Below are 16682 nucleotides of genomic sequence, written 5' to 3'. Positions count from 1 at the left end.
AGATCTGTTTTGTAAGCTTTTTAAACAATATTTGACAAAAAACATGATTAGTCGTATTATAACAAAAGAACAATACAATCCTGTTTTTAGTTTCAATAATTTTTGCATGCCATTTTTAATTAACTTTAAAAAAAACTATCATTGAGACATGATTAGTGTATATTTAGATATTAATATTTAATATAAAAATATTTGGCTTTGTTCAAGAAAAGTTTTTTAAACATAGAGTAACTTTGTAAAGGTTTACTAAAACCATTCTCATAGATGTTCAGCTCACTACCAAACTCAGACAAACTTATATAATAAAATTAAAGCATGTCTCGCTACCGGTTTGTAAGATCTAGATGGAGCGATCCAAGACTTTCGGGCAATATTATACCGCCCCTCCCCCATCTTTTTACCTTTGGGATCGAACCTGTAGTCAATAAAAAAACTTAAAACTTATTACTTTTGGTAGCAAGAATATTACATAAAACCACATCTCTAAGTCCACTTAAATTAATTATTTAATATAATGCGAATTTGAAATTAAAACTAAAAGTAAAACTGTACTTTTAAAGCCATGCTTTGTTGGCAGACTAAAAAAATGTGAAAGCTATTGGAAATATAAATTATTAATATTTGTGAAGAATGGTTTTAATGTAAATAGAAATACTGCGGAAGGTTTTTGTGTTTAGTCGGTTCATGGCTTTCAGAAATCATGATTCAAAATAAAAGATAAGTATTCTACAATAGTTATTTATCGCATCGTGGTTTCCCTCAGTTATTAAATTAAAAATTATAGGATACATTTCAGGTTTGTAAGTCCCGAGGGGAGGGGAGGGGCAAAAATTTTTCATTTAAAAGGTGGGGTCGTTGTTTGCGTTAGGCAAGGCAGCCTCTACCAATAACGAAATTAATTCGGGAAAAAATCACGAAACCTATACGTGTTTATCAGCTGTCGTTTGGGGGCAACACATCGTTAAATTGACGACCTCTACATTTGCCCCCCAAATATTATTTTAGATTTATTTCGCTTGTTGGTTATACCTTATTCCTGTAGGCAAGGTAGCAATTTCCCAAATGCCACCTTCAGTTTGCACGCTACTAGCAGGGGCTGTGATTCAGCAAATAAATTCTATTAGGATTTGCAAAAAATTAATATTATAGGAGTGATATAATTTTGGCGTAAAACTTGTTTTGTTTTGTAACTAAAGAGAAGTGGGTAAAAGAAGGAAGTGAGTTGTGGGGATATTTTTACTTTGAATTGTTTGTCAGAATCCTGTTCCCTTATCCCTAGAAACTAGATGCATTAATTAAAAAAGTTAAAATTATAAAAAGGGGTAAATTTTTCTCCGTATATAACATAAAGGTATGTGTTCTAAGCCTTTTTTTGTCAGAGTCCCAAAAATTTGTACTTTAAATAAAAATATTGTATAATCTTACTAAATTTTTCTTTTAATTCTACAACACATTTTTTTTGACTTAAACAAATATTTCATAAGAAAAAATGAATGTAAGATTAGAAGATTTGGGTATAGTCCCTTAAGGGTCGATTTTTCGAATTTTCACCGTAGCTTTTATCCTATTTCTAGCACCTGCGGGGAGCTTTAACCCTGCGGGGCAATCACCTAACCAAATATAACAAAACCTAACCTAAAATAAACTAATAAAAGCCACTTTAAAAATACGACGAATCGCCCCTTAAGGGGCGTTGCCACGAAAGGGACAATACCCGAAAATTTGGATCAAGTCAAGCAGAATGTGCCAATCACAACAAGTAAAACAGATTTTTGCCTATATTTTTAAAGTAAAGCAGAGTATGCCAATATTTCCCAAAGTAAAGAATAGTATGCCAATATTTCATCAAGTAAGGCAGAGTATGCCAATACTTGCAGCATGACAAAGCAGCATGACAAAAAAAATTTAAAAGAAGATGAATTTAACACATTTTCCGATCTATTTTTATTTAAATCAACCTAAAAATTTACTATTTAATGTACGCAAAATATATAAACTAGCAACTGCGTCCCTTGCATCTAAAGTCTCTATTCAAAAGGTAGAAAGAAAGGAATAAAAAAGCCTAAATCCATTAAAATTTTAAAATAAAGTATCTCACTAATCGCTGGACTGTTATTATGGTTCTCCTTTTAAAGAAGTTTCTCATTAGTCCTAAAAAAACACAAAGATTTTGCTAAAAGTTTTTCTTTTTAAAACATGTAGATGTTCAGCTCTATCCTTCCGTCGAGTGAAGGGGGGCGTAGCCGCTAGCATTTATACATAAATTATTTTAAAATTTTTAAACTTTTTGTTAAATCAGATCTTACAATATTAGAAAAAAAATAATCAGATCTTACCAAAAAACCTTCAGATAACGCAAATTTTTCAGCTCTACAATTTTTTTTCACTAATAAAGGACCTGGGAATTTATGCAATTTTGGGTGTTATCCTCTTAGAATTTTTTTTTATATTGAAAATTTTTATACGTTTTACTCTGTTAAAACAGCAACAAACATGCCAAATTTTAGCGTTCTACTCCTTTACGGAAAATGAGCATAAAAAATGACCCCCTTTAATTTTTTTACGACAGAAACAATTGAGAAGAAGCGCCGTAAATCAACATTTTCCTACAATGTGCCTGAAAGAACAAAGCAGGTAAAACCAAAATAAAAACAAGAAGTTAAAGTAGAACTTATATGCTTAAACAGTTTTTAACCTTTTTTTGAAAGGTATATAAAAATATATTCTGACACCTTTAGAATCACTGACTAACCTAATCATGACCTTTGCTTTTTTATTATCAAATACGCCTCCTTAGTCAAACTAACAAAATAAGAAATTATATCTTAAACAGGATGACAACATCCCATAGGCGTCCAAGGGGGGGGGTAATGGGCCATTTGGCACCCCCAAACGATTTTGGGGGTGCCGTAGGCACCCCCAAAATTTTGTGAACAATACCCCCCCCAAAAAAAAATTACCCCTACCTTGGGGGTGCCGTAGGCACCCCCAACGATTTTGGGGGGGGTATTTACCCCACCCAAACCATTTTGGGGGGGGTAATTACCCCCCCCAAAATAAATGTTCTTTAAAAAAAATTTTTTTGGGGGGGTATTTACCCCCCCAAATTGAATGTTCTTAAAAAAAAATTTTACTGAAAATTTTTTTTTTTGGGGGGGGGAGTAAATACCATCCCGGGGATCTATGATGTAATTGTAAAGCACTGAAGATTCCATTAAATAGATACCTAACTAAATTAAATATTTCATTAAATAATGAAAAAGAATTTCTATAGGCGATTTCTTTGGGAGGATGTCAGGGTGTCTCAAAACTAGTTATAAAACTTACCAGGACCTATAAGACGCTTCACTTTAAAGTATAATCATATTGGTTCATTGGTTAGTGAGTTAATTATTGTATTTTTATGTTCTAAAGAATGAGATACTACTATATATTTGAATAGTAGTGGCGCCCTTAGCATCTAAGAACTCGTGTTTTCTAAAGGGTAAAAAGGGAGGAGAAAAATAGCCTAAAACCACTCAAAGGATTGACCTATAATAGTGTGGAACCATCATGGGATCTATGTGAAGCTTTCCTAAAAAGGAGAACTCAGTATTAAAAGTAATGAAATCTGAAGCTATAGTCAAATAAACCTAATTTACTACTTTATGTTATAGGATAGTACTTATTAACTTAATAGATTAGGTAGGTGCTTTTTTTACATAATTAAATTACCCCCCCCAAAAATTTTACCCCCGGGGTAAATTAGTTTGGGGGGGGTAATTACCCCCCCCAACAGATTTGGGGGGAGTATTTACCCCCCCCAACAGACTTTAGGGGGGGTAATTACCCCCCCCAATCAAATTTTACCCCCGGGGTAAAAATTTTGGGGGGGGTAAAAAAAAATTTCGGCGCGCTTCGCGCGCCATTTTACCCCCCCCAAACACGAATTACCCCCCCCCCTAAAATTTTTTACCCCCCCCAAAAAAAAAAGCTTGGACGCCCCTGCAAAATTAGGCTTTGTTTTGGAGATGCCGTGCTGTGTAATTTTAACACTTAACACAACTTCGTTCTTTGGGCAAAAGTTTTCATTGGAAATTTTCCTACTTATCCATTACACGATGGTTGATCTTCTTTTTATTGATGTTAAAAAAACGTTGGAAGAATGATGGAAAGAATAGAAGGTAGAATAGGAGATGGAAAGTATTTACGCTTGTCTTCATCCTCTGCTGCTGCTGATAGTTTTGCTGTTAAACTGTTTTTAAAGTATTTTTGAATGGGGGGTCAAAAATATACTTTGCCACATTAAGAATAAGACTGCAGGGCCTAAATTTAAATTAGGCCCCCAAGTTAGTTTTTTTGGGGATTTTAAAAATCATTTTTTATAGTGGATTGGGTAATTTTAACCCCAGCCGATCGATTATTTATTTTGTGGTTAAATTGTCGCTTATGGGAGAATTTTAATAATTCACTTTATATGCATAGCATAAAAAAACAATGTACTCTGTTAAATGCAAATACTATTTTTTTCTGAAAAAATGAATTCATTTAACATAATAAAAAAAAGTTTAATGGCCAATTATAGTTATATAATATAATATGACTAATCATAAGACCATATGAATTAATTGTTTCCGTTTTTTCTCTACCAATTTTTTCTCTATATTTTTACATTAAGGAAAATAGAATAAATGGAGTGGGGACAAAACCGCGACAGGGACAAAACCGCGACATAACAAAACCGCGACAGGGACAAAACCACGACAGTGACAAAACCGCGACAGTTAAAAAATAACAGAATTATAACTATGTAGGTTTTTTTTTGTAGAAATACATGGCCGCAGCGCTCGGCCCCCTGGCCTGCCTAGCCGCGGGCGCTCGGCCCCCTTGCCCATAACCTAACCTAACCTAACTATTGTAAAAAAAAATATTAAAAATTTGAAAAAAATCTACCAACCCCTTTTTGTAAAATCTACCAAATTCTAAACTATAAATAAGTTAATGTACATTAAACATTCAATCATATAGGTTAGGTTAGGTTATAGGCAAGGGGGCCGAGCGCCCGCGGCTAGGCAGGCCAGGGGGCCGAGCTCTGCGGCCATGACCTTCTAGCATTAAGATTTTTTTAATATAGATTTTTTTGCAATGTTGCGGTTTTGTCACTGTCGCGGTTTGTCACTGTCGCGGTTTTGTCCCTGTCGTGGTTTTGATATGTCACGGTTTTGTCTCTGTCGCTGTTTTGTTTGTCGCGGTTTTGTCCCCACACCGAATAAATTGGGGGGAAAAATATACAAGGTTATTTATCCAGAAACCATATAAAATGGTGCGGATACGCGTAACGAAAATTCTCGTATTTTTAAACCCCCAAAATTTTTTACAGGGAAAAGACGATAAAATTATTCAATGAAGAAATTGTCCAAAATTCCTTTTATTTACCCGTCCAGGTTGTTTCGTTAACAAAAATGCAGATTATATAGCTGAACGATATTCTTAAAGGGCGAATATAGGTTGGATATGATATGAGCTTATATCAAAGGTGCAAGTATATACATTATGAATAACTCAAGCAAATAAAGATATTCCATTGGATAAGGCCGTTATAACTAAAAACCTAGACATTTGGGCTAATTTGTGACGTCAGAGGAGTGGTTCCCTAACATATTCAAATACCCATATTCACAACAGGATGCGTGTAGAGTTTACTGTTGTTATTTTGGTACTACGTCAAACCCTAGATACGTCAAACAGTAGATGCGACAAACGCTAGACAGACAAACAGTAGATGCGTCAAACGCTAGACAGACAAACGATAGATACGTCAAACACTAGACTACGACAAACAGTAGAATTTGCCATTTCGCGACAAACAGTAGAATTTGTAAAGTGCGACAAACACTAGAAGCGACATACGCTAGAATATAAACTTATAAAATATTTATAAATTTTTTCGTTCATTAATACTAAATTTATATTTCTATTAATGCAGGAAACTAACTGTATAAGATAATTGCCGTAAAAATCTATGTACATCCCCTATAGCAAAAAATATGTGGTTGAAACGTTTGAACACTTAACTTATTAAACTAACCAATCATAATTCATTAAAGTAACAAAAGTTGTTTAGCCAACGATTAAGAAAACGTTTTATAAAACTTTGGGAACAGCCCATTGTCCCCTCTCGCTCTGCTATCATTGTCCCTTCCCTGCAGAAAATGTGATATAGCAATGAAAAGGTGATTTTGCAATACAGTTAAAACTAAACCAGCATGTGTTATTTTTTTTGTATTTATAGTCATTAACAGTTATAAGATACTTCAAAGAAGGTTTATTAAATTAAGTCTAATATAATTAGAGAGATAAAGAATTTTAGTAATTTAAATATAATTTTTATTTAAATGACATGTTTACATAAAGTTTCTTTTACAGTTGCTTTGTTTAAACATCTAAGGGAGATATAAATGGGCGGAGTAATAAAGACTAAGGATGAGCAATATTCTATGAGCATTAATTATTTGACCATTTATGACCTCGCCTTACTACACTTATTCAACAGCGCAGCTATTTAGTAGTAAGTGTATGTATGTATATCTATAATTCTGACAATCCGTTGCTTGACTGAAACGTTTTACAGAAATATATTTCACCTAGGCCGTGGGTTAAATCAAATAAATCTAATAAATATAAAATAATTTCAATTGTAATGAAATTTTTCTTTTTAGATTCATACTTACAATACTTGTTTATTACAAATGAAAAAAATCTTGCTTTAATGTTGCTGCACTACTTACATATGTTATTGTCCTTGTCTTTGAATCAGTGCTGGGGTCATTTTGGGGGAAAATAGGGGAATGCAGGGGGGAACACTGATTCAAATTTAAATGGAGGTGTTGTCACCCCTCTACAAACCCCTACCACAGGCACTACTTTAAATAATAATCACCTTATAATTTTAGTCAGTAATAGACAATATAATTTAAATTTCACAAAATTAGTTTAAAACCTTCTGGACCTATATGAAGCTTCACTTTAAAGAAGAACCATATCCGTTCAGCGGATAGTGAGATCCTTTGGTACATACAAAAAAGATTATTTCATTTTCTTTTTAAGTTTTAAAAAGAAAAAAAAAATATTTTTTTTTTTTTTTTTGGGGGGGGGGGGTAGATACCCTCCACAAAATTAGTTAAAAACCTTCCCTGGACACATATAAAGCTTCAATGTAAATGAGAACCATATCGGTTTAGCGGTTAGTGAGATCCATCGCTACAGACAAAAAAAAGCGTATTACTTTACATAATAGGATAAATTCTAGCGTTTGTCGTATCTATTGTTTGTCGCCTTTAGAAAAAATCTAGTGTTTGTCATATTCTAGTGTTTGTCGCATTCTAGTGTTTGTCGTATCTAGCGTATGTCGTGTCTAGGGTTTGTCTGTCTACTGTTTGTCTGTCTAGCGTTTGTCGCATCTACTGTTTGACGTATCTAGGGTTTGACGTAGTACCGTTATTTTGCAGTACAAATAAATGAGAAAAAGGTTTCGGGAATTAATCAGGGGTAAATATACCCTCCTTCTACCTTCATACAAAATATATAAAGTAAAATATTTAAAAGTTAAAAAAACATCAAATAATGTAAAAAGTAAAAAAAAAATAATTAATAAAATTTTCTTGGAGGAAGAATGATTTCAAATCCCTGTTTTTTTGTGGCCGTGTGTGTGTGTGTTGAAAATGCGTAATTAAGGGTGTTTATATCATTTAGATTTAATCAATTATCTTTGTACAGAAAATAAACTTTAAGACGTATTATTTACCCTAGTAAATATTCCTGACTCACTGCTACGCAAATTTTTTTTACGCTTTTTAAAAATGAAATAAAATAGTATTTAATCTAAAATAATAAACATTTAAATTATCATTTAAGATGTGTGCCAATGTAATAGTCAATCAAACTTAAGCAAAATAGTACAAAATCTACTTAAGGATTTTTTTGAATTATTAAATTTGGCATAGATATTCTAAAAGTATGTAATGGCACCTTTGATATATGCTCATATCATATCAAACCTATAATCGCCCTTTAAACCAATGTATTTTACTTTCATAAATATTTTTTATTTGTTATACCCAATCAAGGGCATAGTAGAGTGTACAAATGAAAAGAAAGGAAGAAAAAAGCAATTAAAATTAAAAACGCTTCCACTGTTGTAAAAATTACCCAATCTACTATAAAAATAATTTTTAAAATCCCCAAAAAATCTAACTTGGGGGCCTAATTAAAATTTGGGCCCTGCAGTCTTGTTCTATATGTGCACATTTCATTATCGGAAAGTATATACTTTCCGGAAGCCAATTTGTATGAGGAAGGTATTTTTAGAAAGGGGAAAATGTGTAGAAAACACCCATGTAAATTAGAAAATCCGCAGAAATCATTTTTAAAAGTTATTGGCAAACATTTGCAATGTTAATTTGCAAAATTAATTTTATGCCCTAAATGACATATTCTGAAATAAATCTTTTATGAAAGTTTATTATCTATGAGTTTAGGACATGCTTAGGACATAAAACATATTTTCAGTGTTACTTTTTTCGCCCTACATGTGAAAAAAGTACATGTGAAAAAAGGCATTTCTCCCATTTTATTATAGAAAATTGCATATAAACAAAATAATTATTTTTTTCTACAGTCTACACAATAATTGGCATAAAATCTATCATTTTAAATGTGAAAGTCAGATAAAGAATCATTTTTAGAGCAAATATAGTGCAAAAAGTAACAAAGACATTTTAGCAAAGTATGAATATCTAATGAAATAGATACTTTTAAATTTTGATATACATATCAGATAAAAATATATAAAAAAAGAGATCAAAAACTATAAAACAAGGTATATATTTTTTTCACTCTGTCACTGAATAAAGAGCACTTTTAGGTTTGATTTTAACCAATGCAGCACTTAAACACTCTTTTTTCAAGGTAAATAAACAAAATGAATGCAATTAAACAATTAAGTCAGTTTAATAATACAGTAAGCCTTTTTGTAGCAATTTTTGTTGAAATTATTCTTCATTTCTATAATAAACTGTATTAAAATCTAATGATTTTAAAATTTGTAATTAAGAACTTCATTTTTACACTGTTTAGACATATAAATTACAAAGAAAAAGATTAAATCCTTTAAGTTTGAATAATACTTTATATATTTACATAATAAAAACATTAAAATTGTTAAAGATTAAAAAAAAAGATAAAAATAAGTAATTTTAAAATCATTTTGTGTCGTCTTTATAAACTATTTCCCCTTTTATATTTTAGTCTGGTAGAATTCATAATTATAAATAACCTTTCTTGAGCATATATATGTTTTATCGAAATTAATTATAAGAATGTAAAACATTTTTTGATTGATTTAATATTAACCATTCACCTAACATTTTGTTATTTTACTATTTTTTGAAATTCTTTTATTCTTATTAATAATTCTATTTAACACAAAAAGCTCATAAGCAGTTGATAACCTTTATTTCTTGCTTTGTATTCTAATCAGGTATTTTATTTGACTAAATTTTTTAAAACTATACAGCATGCATGTTTGTGTCAATAATGAAGACATTACAGGTTTTTCTGTACAAAAAGTTGTTTTAAAGCAAGAAAAAAATATAATCTTTCTAGTAACTAATATACAATTTCATAGTTTTAAATATGTCTGTATTTTGGTTTCTAAAAAAATTACTATACCAACAAACATGCATGCCTGAAAATTAGTTTCAATATTTGTATTAAACAGGAAAAAGAAACTAAGTTGTCGTTATAATTATTGTTTGTTATTTTTGGTGTAAGGTTTTTTTTAATGAAACTTTTTTGGATCTCGTGAATTCGATTTCTGCGGATTTTCTGGTTGCCAGAAATAAAATCTATGCATCTTTTTTAGCTAGATGGCATTTGTCTGGTTAAGATTGGATAAAAAAATCTTTGGTTGGTTAAATTCAATAAGTGTGTGTGGCAAAGTATATTTTTGACCCCTCATTCAAAAATACTTTAAAAACAGTTTAATAATTCCGTGGCATCGGTAAACATAGGAACTGTCTCATAAGGTCATAACCTTATGTAAATGGTAAATGTAAGGCAATTGCAGTAGATATGACTTTGACTAAATAAGTGTCAACATGGCGTTTTTCTTTATAAAATTGACAAGTGGCTTCGCCCCTAGCCTCTAGGGGCTTTGCCCCAAGAGGTGATAAAAAAAATTAAGGTGAAATTTGTAAAAGGACCAAGGAAATCTCCTGCAAAAAAAAGGACCAAGGAAATCTTCTGCAAAATAAATAAAGGACAAAGGAAATCTTCTGCAAAAAAAAATAAAGGATCAAGGAAATCTTCTGCAAAAAAATGAAAAAAAAATGGGGGGGGGGTTGTTTTTTGGGGGGTTGGGGGTGTCCCCCCCCCCCAAGAAAATAGCCTAAAACCACCGGAAGACCAGTAGGTATATTCACAGAAAAGTAGAGCCCAATTTGTTCAGCAATTACTGAGATTTTACAAAAAATGTAAAAAAAAATTTGTGGGGTGTGGTTTTTTGGGGGGTTGGGGGTGTCCCATCCCCCAGGAAAATAGCTTAAAACCATCACAGGACCAGTAGGTATAATCCCTGAAGAGTAGAGCCCAATCGGTTTAGCGGTTACCGAGATCTTAAGCTTCAGACGGACAGAAGACGGACAGACATCAAGCTACTTTGTATTATAGATTGTAACTCTTATATATCATTATCCGAAATAGATTTTGAATAATTAATTTTTACTCTGAATTCGCGTTTTTCAGATATATTTAACATTTATAACCTTTTTATAGTTTGACAGTGAAAATTCAATCCTTAAAAGAATTGTTTTTGCAAAACAGGTATTTTTAAATTATTAAGCATACTAATATTTTTTCAATGACTGTGAAGCTGCCAACGTCAAAGCTGGTCTTCAGAACTGTTATTGAAAGAAACACAAGCAAATATTTAATGGGGTATAGTCCCTTAAGGGGCGATTTGTAGTATTTTTTAAAATGGCTTTGATAGGTTATTTTTGGGTTAGGTGATTGGCCCACGCAGGAGATAGAAAGAGGAGAAAAGCTACTGTAAAAATACGAAGAAACGCCCCTTTAAGGGCGTCCAATCATATACATTATTGTTTTTCGGTAAAGCTTTTTATAGTACCTATTAAAATAAAGTCATATTGGCCTATCATTGGTCAAATAAAATGATAACTGACCTGCCATTGGTAATTTAGTCTGTGCCAATCATTGGTCATTCGTATTGTATGACGTTATTTTTTATAGGCACTATAAAGAGCTTCGTTTTTGGTTCATTTAAATATTTGCTAACTTTGTAAATGTAGAATAATATATGGCCAGCAGATTTTCCGTTATTCATAAAAACTTTTTTTTGTAATTCTGACTTGATCCTAAATCTAGGTTAAATGTTAAAATTCATTAAAAATACCAACCAAATAAATATATTTTTTTAGAGATCGAAATTAAAAAGAAAAAGGTAATTAATTAACTTTTGAATACAAAACTATTAATTATTGAATTGAGAAGCTATTCTATACTTCGAAATACCTGTCCGTCTGTCTGTTTCAAAATCTATCATTACGTGAAAATCTAGGAATCCAGCACTTCAATTGATAGACAAATCTTAATGAAACTTTATGAACATATGTAGATTGTGAATATTTTTAATATATGTGAAAATTTCAATCTTTCATCATAGGAATTAAGAAAATCACGAAAACTTAAAAATCTAAGAAGTGATCCAGCACCCCAAACAATATGAAAATCTCAATGAAACTTGATTGAAGTATGTAAATTGTAGAATGGTTATTAATTCAATCCCTAAAAATTTCTTGAAAAGGAACTGAGAAAATCATGAAAACTTTAAAATCAAGATTTAAAGATTTAGCACCCCAATTAATAAACAAATCTTAATGAAACTATGTGAAAATATGCAGAATGTGAAATTTTTTCCCAAGAAAATATCAGTCGTCTATCTCGAACAGGAGCCGATTAAATCACTTTACCTCCTAAACGTTTCAGACGGACATATGGACGGACAGACGGTAATTTTAAATTACAGAGTAGCTTCGCTACTAAAAATGTGCAAGAAAAGTTTCATTAATCATTATATCCTCCAATACTCTTGATTTTAACAATTGTTTTTTTTTAAATCGCCTTGTCTGTATTCATTTCTATTAATTTTTGTGCTTCGCTTCTTAAGATTATAGTAATCCTTGTTTAGGTATATTAGTTGGCCAAAATCTTTAAATATAATAGCAAAGCTAAATTAAATTAAGGGAAGCCTGCAGGAAATGCACTGCTTGTACTGCTAAAATACTGCCACAAAATTAGATCCAATTTTCAAAAAGTTATAATAGACATTTTAAAATTACGATCTTTCAAATTTTTTAGCTATCATATAAGAAAGTTCAATATCAAATTTTAACAGGAATCAACAAGTACGGAGATAACTTTTCAGCGTGGGAGCTTTATTCCTTTCTTTAAAAAGTCTTAATTCAGCTTGTATTTGCATTACAGGTGTTTATTTTAGAGGGTTTTACGACCGTCAACACACATTAGCAAACTAGGCAAACTTTTTAAATTTGGGTAAGGCACACAACTACGAGTTGTTTGTAAAAATTCTGGATATTAACAAAATTTATTTTATGATGACAAGTATTCAGAGGAATAACGAAACAGCAAAACCGTATCTTGAAAATGAACCAACATGTTTGAAAGATGTTCCATTAAGGTAATTTATTAATAACAAAGCTACTATTCAATTAGCTTATTTTGTTCCTTTTGCCTATCTTACAAGTACTATTTGTCATTTGTTCGCAATACATTGTTTTATGCATGTATAACTACAATCATTTTTTTAATAGCAAAGTCTTTATCATTTTATATCTATGTAATATCTGATATTCTTTCTTTTTCTTTGTCTTTTCAGTAGCGAAGCTACTCTATAATTCACAATGTCCGTCCGTCCGTTTAGCAGGTTTTAGGCTATTTTTATATTTTCCAAATTTTCCCCATATCTTTGGTGTTTATGGTCCGATTTTCAAATTTTTTTCATCTAAAGATATTAAAATTAAATTTCCCGTCGTTTGAAGAAAACAACGATGACAATCAGACTACCTTTTTATAGGTTTTTGGCTATTTTTATATTTTTCACATTTTTCTCCATATCTTTGGTGTTTATGGCCCGATTTTCGAAATTTTTTCAGTTAAAGATATCAAAATTAAATTTCCTGTCGTTTTTTAAAATATTAAAATGACGGCCAGACTGCTTTTTGGCAGGTATTTGGCTATTTTTTATATTTTTCTGATTTTTCCCCATATCTTTGGTGTTTATGGTCCAATTTTCAAAAAGTTTTCAGTTAAAGATATTAAAATTAAATTTCTGGCATTTTAAGAAAAGAAACAATGGCAGCCAAACTGCCTTTTAGCAGGTTTTTTGGCTATTTTTATATGTTTTTATATGTTCCCCATATCTTTGGCATTTTTGGTTTAATTTTAAAAATGTTTTGCATTAACAGTTTCAAAATATTTTTCCAATTGTTATGTGCATCTAATATGTAATTTACTTTAACCGTTTTCATCATACAAAATAAAACAAGGTTTCGTGTCTATTTTCTTCAATAAATCTATTCTTGATTTTAATAAATACACTTTAAATCTACTTCTACGTATTCCCATCCACAATTTTTTGTGCTTCGCTACTAATGGATGTTGTCATCCTTGTTTATAAACATTTGTTTGATTCACTTTGTCCATATCAATCCATGTCTTTTTGTGCTTCGCTTCTTATGGATTTTGTTATTCATGTTTGGCTAACAAGTTATTAAACAAACATGAAATTTCACCCTTTTCATAAACTAAATATCAGATAGGAAAGTAATAGCTTTATCATAGTTAAAGATAGTTAATACTATCCCCAGATGTTAGAATTTCGTATGAATTTATAAAAATAAATATTTCATATATAAGACGTCAAGATTACAGGGAACTGAATGCAATTAACAGAAGAAAATCAACTATTAGAGTTATAATATGTGTGATAATGTTTTCTATCATTTTAATGGCAATATCAGGTGATTTATAGTAGCGAAGCTACTCTATAATTCTGAATGTCCGTCCGTCCGTCCATCCGTCTGTCCGTAATTAATGAATTGGGGGAAACATGATTTTTTCGGCTCCTATTCAAGATAGACAGCTGAAATTTTTAGGGAAGATTCCTATGACATCTGCCCATCTAATCTATACATTGTTTTGTCCATCTCTCTGTTATTTGGAGTGCTAGATCGATTCCTAGATTTTTAAGTTTTCGTGATTTTCTCAATTCTTTTTCAAGATAGAGGGCTGAAATTTTCAGGGATTTATTGATTTTACATTCTACTATGTTCACCAAGTTTTATAAAGATTTGTTTATTAATTGGGGTCCTAGATGGATTCCTAGACTTTTAGGTTTCCAAGATTTTCTCGATTCCTATTCAGGATTGATGGCTCAAATATCAAGGAACAAGGATGACAACATCCATAAGTAGCGAAGCTCAAAAATTAGGATTGTATATCAGGAAAAAAAATATTATAAAGCAGTGTCATATAATAAATATTAATATTGGTAAAATAGGGAAATCATCACACCTTTAAAATCACGCAACCTTATAATTATGAAAACTAAAAAATCTAGAAATCGATCTAGCACCGCAATTAATAGACAAATCTTAATGAAACTTGATGGAAATATCGAGAACATGAGCATATTAAATCCCTAATAATTTTAACCGTCAATCCTGAATAGGAATTGAGAAAACCATGAAAACATAAAAATCTAGGAATCGATTTAGCACCCCAATTAACAAACAAAATATTAATAAAACTTGATGAAAATATGTAGACTGTCAAATTAATTAATCCCTGAAAATTTCTGCCCTTTATCTTGAAAAGGAGTTAGGAAAATCTCGAAAACGTAAAAATCTAGGAATCGATTTAGCACCCCAAATAACAAACAGACGGACAAAACAATGTATATATTAGTTGGGCATATATAGTGGGAATCTTCACTAAAAATTTCAGCTGTCTATCTTTAATAGGAGCCGAGAAAATCACGTTTCCCCCAATTCATTAATTACGGAAGACGGACGGACGGACATTGTGAATTATAGAGTAGCTTCGCTACTAATAAATATACACATATTTTACATATTACCCCTTTAAATTTAAAATATTATTATTACTTTTATTTATTATTAATATAATTATTTTTACAGGAATTGGTTTTATCTTTGTGTTCAATTATCAAAATGATAACCCTTTTTTGAGGCCACTCAAGGTTTGAGTTTGAATTATATAAAAAAGCAGTTCTTTTCTACAATTAGGATCGGCCCATCTTTAGACTAGAATTGATAGGATTGTTTTATTGCCTTTTAACTTGAAAGTATGTTTCACATGTTTCTTTGTCCGTCTTCTCTTCCATGAATGTTGTCACCCGTGTTTTAATATATTTGAAATTTCTGTTGTAAGAAAAGCTTATGTATTTAGTATTCAAGTCAACAAAACAAATATTCAATGCGTCTCTATTAAAACAAGGATGACAACATCCATAAAAGCAAAGCTCTGAAATGGAAGGACAAACGAACATAAACACTTGTAGATTGTCAGAACTAAATTAGCAGAATATTTATGCATCAGTACAAACAATATTTTTAAAAAAATTGTTGCAAAACTGCATAAATAGATAATACTGTTTAAGGACTTACTTACATTTTTGGGACTTGTTTATAGAGATACTTTGCTTATAACATTGTACCTTGTTCTACTAGGAATCAGTTTTCAAAAAATCAGAAGAATCTGATAATTTTAACATACAAAAATTTGTTGTCAAAAAAGATAAAAATCGACATGTTTAAAATGGACGTATGGACATTCTGGTATTGTGTATAAAGTTGCTACGCTTTCTAAATTGTACCTAACTACTATATTAATCATCATGCAAAGTTTGGAATCGATAGGACAATTCTAACCTGTTTAAATTAACGAAAAGAGCTAACTATCTGTGACGGACATACGGACGGACGGACGGACCGACCCTAATTATAGAAAAGATTCGCTTTTAACAATACACTATTAAAGAGCAGAGATGGAGGGAATATAGGGCTGTTTATTACACTTTCCCCAAAGTTTTATAATAACGTTTTCTTATTCGTTGGCTCAACAACTTTGGGGACTGTTATTGAATTTTTATTTGTTGGTTAATAAAGTTGAGTGTCCAAACGTTTCAACTGCTAATTGTAATCTACTGAAGGGGTAATTTTATGTATCATTATTTGGGATGTACATCAATTTATCGGCCATTAGCTTATCCCTATAGATCGTTGATTAACCCTTACAGATCGGGGGGCCCCAATTCCCAACTTAATAGATCGGGGGGGGGGGGGGGGGGGGGCTCAAAGAGCCCCCCCCCTCTATCTCGGCTCCTGGTACAGATAAAGACGTAAAAATTTTTTTCTGGTGGTTCATGTGTATTTTTAGAGAAAATTACTTTTTCTAGTCATAGCAGTCAGACCGCTCCTTAGCCGCTTTTTAGCGGCCAGCCGCTAAATTTTAAAACAGCTGTAGAGCGGCCAATTTTGCAGCTAGGATGACCAAATTTTAGGACGAACTTTTATTTTCATAAC

The 16682-nt window shown here is 31.4% G+C and overlaps 1 protein-coding gene across 1 annotated transcript in view; it reads left to right on the top strand.

The window, feature by feature from the left end:
* Positions 1-2461: 2461 nt before the first annotated feature.
* The window catches only part of LOC145330535 (uncharacterized), a 29297-nt gene continuing 15076 nt past the window's right edge, over positions 2462-16682 (top strand). The window contains exons 1-6 of the mRNA XM_080175160.1: positions 2462-2634; positions 10813-10860; positions 11475-11497; positions 12680-12754; positions 13993-14096; positions 15276-15337. Coding sequence (XP_080031286.1) covers positions 2542-2634; positions 10813-10860; positions 11475-11497; positions 12680-12754; positions 13993-14096; positions 15276-15337 — 405 coding nt within the window. The 5' untranslated portion in view covers positions 2462-2541. The remainder of the gene's footprint in view (positions 2635-10812; positions 10861-11474; positions 11498-12679; positions 12755-13992; positions 14097-15275; positions 15338-16682) is intronic.

This window comes from Acartia tonsa, chromosome 10, assembly GCF_053477335.1.
Source record: "Acartia tonsa isolate MP-2025a chromosome 10, ASM5347733v1, whole genome shotgun sequence".
In the NCBI taxonomy this organism is placed as follows: domain Eukaryota; kingdom Metazoa; phylum Arthropoda; class Copepoda; order Calanoida; family Acartiidae; genus Acartia; species Acartia tonsa.
This window is presented reverse-complemented; position numbering and strand designations above follow the sequence as displayed.